The sequence below is a fragment of the Magnolia sinica genome, chromosome 19 (assembly GCF_029962835.1).
Source record: "Magnolia sinica isolate HGM2019 chromosome 19, MsV1, whole genome shotgun sequence".
Taxonomy (NCBI): domain Eukaryota; kingdom Viridiplantae; phylum Streptophyta; class Magnoliopsida; order Magnoliales; family Magnoliaceae; genus Magnolia; species Magnolia sinica.
The window spans coordinates 55,711,150-55,720,586 of NC_080591.1; the positions used below are offsets into that span (position 1 = coordinate 55,711,150).

General features: G+C 41.4%; 1 protein-coding gene across 1 annotated transcript; it reads right to left on the reverse strand.

The window, feature by feature from the left end:
* Window positions 1-898: 898 nt before the first annotated feature.
* Window positions 899-1,271, reverse strand: LOC131235423 (metallothionein-like protein 2). Its single transcript, XM_058232607.1, has one exon. The coding sequence runs from the start codon at window positions 1,195-1,197 to the stop codon at window positions 955-957; it is 243 nt and encodes an 80-aa protein (XP_058088590.1). The 5' UTR covers window positions 1,198-1,271; the 3' UTR covers window positions 899-954.
* Window positions 1,272-9,437: the final 8,166 nt, after the last annotated feature.

The following is a 9,437-nucleotide window of genomic DNA, read 5'->3' on the forward strand; positions in this document are numbered from 1 at the left end:
CTACAAGTGGATCCTCTGAATCCCTAGTTTCCCACCTTTGAATTCTACAAGTTTTAGAGTAATATTTCACCATTATTCCCTCATATTCATTCAATTTATATTTCATCTTATTCTAGTTCTAGTTCTGGTTGCTTTCAGATTACGTACAAGGTTCAATCCCTGTGGATTCGACCTCGGTCTTACCGAGATTATTACTACATTGCAACCCTATACTTGGGGGGTGAATAATGAACTTCATTCCTACTTTTGGTTCTTCATCAAACTTTTCATATGCATTGACTGGTACATCTTGTCCTGCTTCTTAATCTTCTATTTGCTGGCTTGCTTCCTAACCTCCGACATGGTTGAAAAAATGGTTGACTTTTAAAAGCGTTATCATCCATTTCACAACCTATAAAAGTAAAAATCACAAAATAGAGTAAAGTTAGAATTATTCAAATGCTAACCTAAAGAAATTGAAATCATATATTTTTTTAGATTATCGAACCTTAAGTTGGTTAAATTTCAAGAGATGAATATCCATAGTTACAAGGCTAATGCAAATGTAAGATATCATTGTTGTGTAGGTTTTTGGATAAAGAAATAAAGAAAAATAAAAATGTCTAACCATGGAGTGAAGTGATAGGCATGTTAATTGGTGTGCCAAGGCCGGCAATGGGCTGGGCATTTAGGATTTATCCCCTAAATTTAGCCTAAGGACTAGTGCGGGTTTTTTTTTATTTTTTATTTTTTATTTTACAAAGAAGCTGCTAATACTGATATTTCATACAAGAAAACGGACAGGACAATAAACAACAACCCCGGTGATGGGGATTAAGGGACATGGTCAACAAAATGCAAGGCTATACTTGCATCATGAAAGCCATGGCCCACTTATCCTAAGTTTAGCATAAAGTCCTAAGACACTACAATAATAGAGCCACATGAGATTATTTCAAACATAGTTGGAGCTTCTCATTTGCAGGTGCATGGGTCATAGGTGCAGTTAGATCCGCATTTGTAGCCTCTATTCTCAGATCCACCATTTATCTCAGACCCTTCAAAGTATCCCTTATGAGGAGTGAGCCCAACAATCATAGTTTCAGTGGTGGTGGTTTCTCCAAAGAAAGAGAAATCAGGATACGTCTTGCATCCTCCACAACCAGAGCCGCACTTACAGGCAGATCCACATCCGCAGTTTCCATCAACGCAAGACATTTTTAATAGGAAATGAAAGAAAAATATAGCAAATGAATAGAAGGAGAGGACAAGCTTTCAAGACTACAACCAACGTTGTTGATCCTACTAGCGCGGGTTTATGATTGCTGGTGTCCAGGCATAAGTCAGTAGTGAATTGCCCATTCCAACCATTAAGGGACCACTGCAATTGGGGCTTGGCCCTACTTTAATAATTTAAAAAAAATGTAATTTCTTTGAGGTTATATTTGGTTGCACCAACTATCATGAATTCTCATGATATTTTGAACCAACTTTGACATATTAATTGCAAAATATCCAAAATTTCGTGAGAGCTTGAATACAAATTAATGGCATGAGTGATTTCATCTTTGTTTTTGTTTTTTTTTGTTTTTTTTTTGTTTTTGTTTTTGTTTTTGTTTTTGTTTTGTTTTGTTTTGTTTTGTTTTGTTTTTTTTTTTTTTTTTAATTCTTTTAGTTCCATTGCATTTTTGAATGGTTGGTGTAAAGCATGTCATCAGTCCATCACCTTAGATCGAATGGAGATAACATTTAAAGACGAATATTGACACACTAATTAAGCAATTGCAATTGATATGTTATCTTTATGAACCTTTCATGTTTCATAAAGATAACTGGGCAACAGTTTGAATGGTTCAAAGTATCCTAATGTTACAAATTTTTAGGTATAATTTATTCACAACGGAGTTTAAATATGTTGCAAATAAACTAAAATATCAAGAAAAATATATGAATGGCATGGATAAGACATATGCATGATCCACCTCCATCCATTGCACTTCACACCGCTTCTTCTACAGTAGTTGAAGAGGCGAGCTTTGCTAGACCCACATGTGTGTACAAGTCATACGCCACCATAAATGCCAACGTGTCATGCAAGTGAGATATCCAAGCCATCCATCATGCGGACCTCATAGTGCAAATGCTACTTATGAAAGATAAGGGTCCTCACTCCATTCAGAAGGTGTTTCTTGATATTAGAGAATTGGACGGCTTAAAATACTCTACAGATTTTAAAACCTGGCATTTTCTTTTAATTGCAATCTACATGAATAGTGTAATGACCTGATTTTTGGTATGGGGTATCTTAATGTTGTCAGAAGCCTTCAATTTAAAAGGGTTTTGGGTCTCTCGACTGGTCGAGGGCCTAACTCGACCGGTTGAGTGGGCATCTCGACTAGTCGAGGATTGCTAGACTCAAATTTCAGTGTCTTATGATTTTTGGTGTCTGGGCCGCTCGACCAGTTGAGGGGATGGCTCGACCGGTTGAGGGGGTCCCTCGACTAGTCGAGGACTCGGCTCGACCAATCGAGTTACGTAGATTTGAGTCCGGATCTTGTGCGGACTGCGAAAATCTGAGGTGGTTTCGCAAGGGTGCGAAAAGGAAGTTTCCTAAACTATAAATAAGGGTCCCTAGGGCTATTATAAGGGATTCTAAGGCTTTCCAAAGGTATTCTAAAGGGTTCTAGGGTTATCAAAGGGTGTAACAAGGGTGAGATTCGAGGTTGTTTAAATCGGGTAAGTCCTTTTTCTTAGTAATTCTTTTCATAGTGGAATTTTATCGCTTTGTGCCGTGGTTTTTTCCCGAAAGGGTTTTTCATGTTAAATTTGTGTGTTCTCTTATGTTTGCTTGGTGCCATTGTATTGCTATCCTAGATCTAGATCTGTATGATTCCGCAGGCACAAATCCCAACAAGTGGTATCAAAGCAATCGTTGGGGGCACAGATCTGAATATGAGGGATTAGTAATAATGGGAAGCACTAGGTATGAGATTCAGAAGTACTCAGGGAAAAATAATTTTGAGTTATGGAAGATCAAGATAATGAGTTCCTTAATCAAGCAAGGAGAAGATGGTGCTCATGAGGAGCGAAAGTCTACTATGACTGATGATGATTGGAATACTCTTGATAAGAAGGTTTTACCATCGATCCGTTTATGTCTCACGGATGAGGTTCTCTACAATGTCATGAGGGAGAAAACTGCGGCTAAGTTATGGGCGAAGTTAGAGGATGTCTATGCGAAAAAATTCTCTGAAAATTACCTACACTTGAAGCGGCAGTGGTATAGCTTCAAGATGGCAAAGGGTAGAGATCTGGAGGCTCACATTAGTAACTTTAATAAATTAGTTTGTAAATTACTGGATATGGAGGAAGTGATGAAAGATGAAGAACAAGCATGTATGTTGTTGAATTCTCTTCTGACATCGTATGAGTCATTTAAGGACACTATGTGCAACACGAATAAAACCCTGAGTGTCGATACTGTTATCTCAGCCCTTCAAGGGATGCTACGAGAAAGCTAAACGGCGACATGGGGACAACTTCTGATGCACTATTTACAAGGGGTAGGAATTCTAAACAAGGTATGGGTTCTTCAAGTTCTAGATCCAAATCCAAGGGCAAGGACAAAGGAAAGGTAAAGTGCTGGAACTGTGGGAAGGAAGGACATGTGAAGAAGGATTGCAAAAATCCTAAATCGAAAAGAGAAGATTCTGAGGCTTTATATAGGGAGGCCAATGCTGCCACGTCTGATGGATCGAGTGGATGTGATGGTAATATTTTGTCTGTGTCTACTATCAGGCGGCTATACGATGATCGTAAGGACGAGTGAATGCTAGCCACAGGGGCATCTTTCACATGACTCATCATCGGAATTGGTTCGCCAGCTACAGGGAGTGCGATGGTGGACAAGTGTTTATGGGCAATGACATTGCCTGTAATGTTGTGGTTGTTGGTACGGTGCGTATCAAGTTATTCGACAAGGTCACACGCAAGGTCATCACTAGCCATGACATCAGATTCGATGAAAGCTCCCTATTTCGCAAGAATGATCAAAATGATGCAAGTACATAAGTATTGATGGTGCTCTTAAGGTATCTAAGGGGGCACAGGTAATCATGAAAGCGCAATGACTTGGTAACTAGTACAGGTTGATCGGGAGCACTTCAAAAGGTGGAGCTGTAGTGGATGTAGCGGATTCCACCTCTGCACATGTGTGACATGTTGGGCATGGCCACATGAGCGGGCAGGCCAGGAAGGATGAGAAGTGCAGACAGAGATACAGAGCAGGTGGAGTAGCCACCTGTGAGAAGAATCACACGGCATGATCTCTGAACATCGGCGAGGTACATGGATGACTCCAATATCGCAGGAGGATTCGTCTTCTATTCTGATGGCTTTAGTTGAGCCTGGTGCTGAGAAGTGGAAGGTGACTATGGGCGATATGATGGATTCGTTGTACCAGACCGATACATGGGAGCGGGTGGAGCTTCTAGGGGGTCGGAGAGAGGTTGGATGTAGGTGGATCTTCAGAAGGATACAACATAAATACAGGGCGAGGTTGGTAGTGAAAGGTTATGCTCAAAGAGAAGGGATCAACTTCTTAAAGATATTTGCGCCAACGGTATAGCAGGTGTCTATTAGATTCGTGATTGGCGCTGGTTGGCCAATGTGATGTTGAGTTGGAAGGATGGATGTGGAGTCTGCACTTCTGCAGGGGAAAGTAAAGAACAGATCTACATAAAGCAACTAGAGCGGTTCAAAGTTAAAGGGGCTGAGAGAAGACTTTGCAGGAGGTCGTGGTTCGACCTGTCGCGTAAGCAGTGGTTTGATTCCTTCATGGTGAGTCAGGAATTGATGACATGTAAATCGCCAACTATGACATGTTTGAAATCATTGTACTGAAGACTCGGTTAAGTGGGACATTCAGGATGAGGGATCGGGGGGGCTACAAAGATAGTTTTCGGCATTGAGAATGAAAGAAGAGTAAGCTTTGGTAATCATAAGAGGAATACCTTGTGTGTAGGTATTGATCAAGGATGTGATGGGCCAGGTAAAGTCGAAGAGCATTCCTTACACGTCTCTCCTCAAGTTTTCCTCAGGACATGTCCCAAAACAGATGAGGAAAAGCAGGATATCTCATGAGGCATATTCGAATGCGGTTGTCAGTGTATGCCATGGTCTGGATTAGATCGGTTATTTCACAGGCTATCAGTGTGTGTGAGGAAGTACCCTGGTAAGCAATATTAGGTAGCGGTGAGATGGTAAGAAGACTACGTCTTTACTTTTGGGAAGACAGGATCAAAGTTGGTTGGGCATGCAGATTCAGATTCGGCAGACATGCTCACCAAGATCGTTTCTTAAGAGAAGTTCAAGTTCTGTGTAACTTCTCTAGGCTTGACGATGGCGTAAAAGGAAGACAGTGTGCACAAGAAGCTATGATGTGATGCAGAGATAAGAGAAGAGGTTAAGGAGTTCCACGGTTGAAGATTGAAGACTTGGTGGAGATTGTTGTTAGAAGCTTTCAATTTAAAAGGGTTTTGGGTCTCTCGATCGGTCGAGGGCCTGGCTCGACCGGTCGAGTGGGCATCTCGACTAGTCGAGGATTGCTCGACTCAAAGTCTAGTGTCTTATGATTTTTGGTGTCTGGGCCGCTCGACCAGTCGAGGGGATGGCTCGACCGGTCGAGGGGGTCCCTCGACCAGTCGAGGACTCGGCTCGACCAGTCAAGGTTATGCAGATTCGAGTCTGGATCTTGTGCGGATTGCAGAAATCTGAGGCGGTTTCGCAAGAGTGCGAAAGGGAAGTTTCCTAATCTATAAATAAGGGTCCCTAAGGCTATTCTAAGAGATTCTAAGGCTTCCTAAAGGTATTTTAAAGGGTTCTAGAGTTATCAAAGGGTGTAGCAAGGGTGAGATTCGAGGTTGTTCGAATCGGGAAGTCCTCTCTCTTTGTAATTTCTTTTCATAGTGGAATTCTGTCGCTTTGTGCCGTGGTTTTTTCCCGAAAGGGTTTTCCACATTAAATCTGTGTGTTCTCTTGTGTTTGATTGGTGCCATTGTATTACTATTCTAGATCTAGATCTGTGTGATTCCGCAGGCACAAATCTCAACACTTAAAAATTCTGATGGATGGCTTGGATGCCGCACCTGTTTGCCACGCTGGCATATGTGGTCGCGTGTGTAGTAGGTGACTTGTACACTCGCATGGACTTCGCAAAGTCAATAATCTTCTTCTTCTCCTCTCCTTCAGAACCCAAATACCCTTCCGACAATTCTTCTCAGTAATCATCAGAACTGAAATCTGAAATTCAGCTCCCTCTCGGACCAAGCACACGCACGAACTTGATTTGGACGCACGGCGGAGGTGGGTGGGTGGTGATTAGGATGCAAGGTGGGTTTGCGTTGTCATGAGACTGGATCGAGAGGAAGATAATAAGGATGTTATGAAGTGGGTAATGTTGATGGCAAGAAGTAGAGAGAAAGAGAGAGAGAGAGAGAGAGAGAGAGAGAGAAGAAAAAAAACATGAAAATGAAGTTTACTTGTGCATGGCTGTGTGCGTTTACGGCCTAAAAGGAAAAACATCCGCTAATGGATTTCTAATGGAAGAGCATTTATTGGAAGGAAATAGCCGATTGGTATCCACCAATGCCATTTTACCACGTCACTTCAATAGCCTTTTGGCTACTGAAGTGTTCGGTATCCGATCTGCTCCATATGACGTATGGATTTTATCCAAGCCTTCCATCCATTTCGCCATATCATTTAACCAAGCGGATTTGGTGGCCACCGACCAGCAATGTGTCGAGGTCACCAAGTTTGATAAGCTCCAACCTCAAGTATGTGTTATATTCATACAGTTCATGCATTTTACTAAATTATTTCAAAGCATGACCAAAAAAGTAGGTAGATGTAAAGCGCAAATGGACCACACTACGGTACCTTTGAAAACTTCTCATGGCAGAGAAGATTTGGATAAATATTATTTTCTACTCCTCTCCATCATCCAGATTATAAACTTATGAAATCTCATGAACAGATTGGATAGAAAACAAACGTTATGATGGTCATTATGCATGTTCCAAGGGTGAGAATCATTATCCCTTTGTTATTTGTGATGTGGTCCACTTGAGCTTTGGATATGACTCATTTTGAGGATCATGCTCTAAAATAATCTAGCCATCATTGTGAGCTACTTCACTTTGAACCATGGACGTGGATTAGCTACTGAATTTGACAGTAGCATTCTGGCTACTAAAAGTGACGTCACTATGTACCGTGGGCTCCACCAAGGTTTATGTGCAGTATTCACCGTTCATCCATTTGGAGAGATTATTTTAGGGCATGTTCACTCTCTGGTTGACCCAACCATAGAAAACTGCAGGGATTGATCGCCTACCATTAAAAACTTATTTGGGCCATAAAAGTTTCAGATAAAGCTAATATTTAAGTTTTCGCTTGTTTCATGTCTTTATTAACTTATTAGCAGGTTCGATCTCAAATAAATATCATGGCCTTGAGAAGGTTTTAACGGTGGGCGTCACTGTCCCCGTTTATTTATATGGTGGGGTCTACTTGAGCTTTGGATCTTCCTAATTATTTATCTTATGCCCTAAAATGTTCCTCCAAATGGATGGATGGTATAGATACAACACATACGTCATAATGGGACTCAAATAACGTAGTTACGTCACTTCAGAGTTGCTACCGTCAGGTTCAGTAGGTAATCCGCGTCCTAGAACCATTCGTACAACACGGGGCTCGAGTAGTGCTAGCGCTCGTCTTCACACGACATATACCCACACCAGCACGAGGGTGATGTTTAGTACACCAGCCCATCCGCGTCCGCATGCGTTGCATCCACGGTGAAGCGGATTGCGAGGGTGTGATCTGGGTGCTGCGTTGAGGTCAATATGTTATAGTTTTGTGGGGCCCGCCATGATATATGTGTTATATCTAAACAGTCCATCCATTTCTATAGCTCATTTTAGGGCATGATCTCAAATAATTAGGTAGATCCAAATCTCAAGTGGACCACACCATAGAAATCCATGGGGATTGAACACTTACCATTGAAAACTTCTCCAGCGTCACAGAAGTTTTGGATCAAAGCTGATTTTTGTTTTTTCCCTGAGGTCCATGTGACCTTATGTGAACAGGTTAGATGGAAAATAAACATCATGATAGGCCCGGTCAAGGTTGGCATCATTATCCCTGCTCCTTTCCGTGCAGTCACGTCCCTTTGAATTCCCTTGTTTTTGGCTCAAGCCCAGGGTAAAATGATCTTTTACCTTTGAATTGCCTTATTTTTTGGCTCAAGCCCACCTTAAAATGATTTTTTTAAAAAATGGATGAACCGCATGGATAATATACAAACATTATGGTGGGGCCCACTTATTTTTGCTAGGTATACACATTACCAATGTACATCCTGTGTTCTGCACCATGCAAGCCCAGTCCTCGCTATCCTAATATTTGATTAGTGTATACTTGTTTATTGAAATAAGATAATTAGTATTATTAATTTTTAATCCTTCCATAAATGTCCACAAATATAAGAATAAGATAATAAAATAAGGGTAATTGACATTTTTATACATAAATTGGATGGCCTAATTTAAATTACTGGATCGCCTCCCGAGCAAGTTATAAGTAACAAGGACTTTTATCCCATGTTGCTAGGGCCTTCAATGAGGCGGGCTGGACTGTTGAGCTCCCGGGCCTGGCCCATCTAGCATCGCTCATGCATGCATCCCTAACCATGGCCACATAACCTCCTGTACCAATGATATGGACCAAACGTCAGACGAGCCAGTAGATTTCATGGTTGCTTATGTTGATTGTATCATTGACATTTGAATTATCCGAAAAGCGTAGCACACCCTCAACGAAGCCCACAGAGTGGATGGTCTAGGTCTTTGGATTATGCATGGGCATCTATGGTGAAAATGGTTGCCTCCCCACTTATGTAAGCATAAGATGTCTACCTCTCCCTTCCAGTCTCCTCTCTTGGCATCGTATGTATGCATGTTTCTTATCTCTCCCTCCATATAATAGTTTTTTCTTTTCTTTTTTTATTTTTTTATTTTTTTATTTTAAATTTTACATGCAGATCAAGCTTATCTTGTATTTTCCCCTATCATCGAAGCTTGCCCAAAAATGGGCAGCAAGGTGGGTCCCACAAGCAGACGGTCTGGATCAGTGTATCATCAGGTGGGCCATACATAGAGAGAGAGAGAGAGAGAGAGAGAGAGAGAGAGAGAGAGAGAGAGAGAGAGAGACGAGAAGTGGAGGGCTCTGCCACTATGAGCCCTCCTTGGATTACAATGCATACATTAAGATGGGTCCCTTTACATGTGGGCCCACCAATCAAAATCAACAGTGGAGATCCCTTTTTCACTAAAAATTCAAGGTCTAGATGACCCCTTTCACAATGGGAAAATAAACATCATGATGGGGTC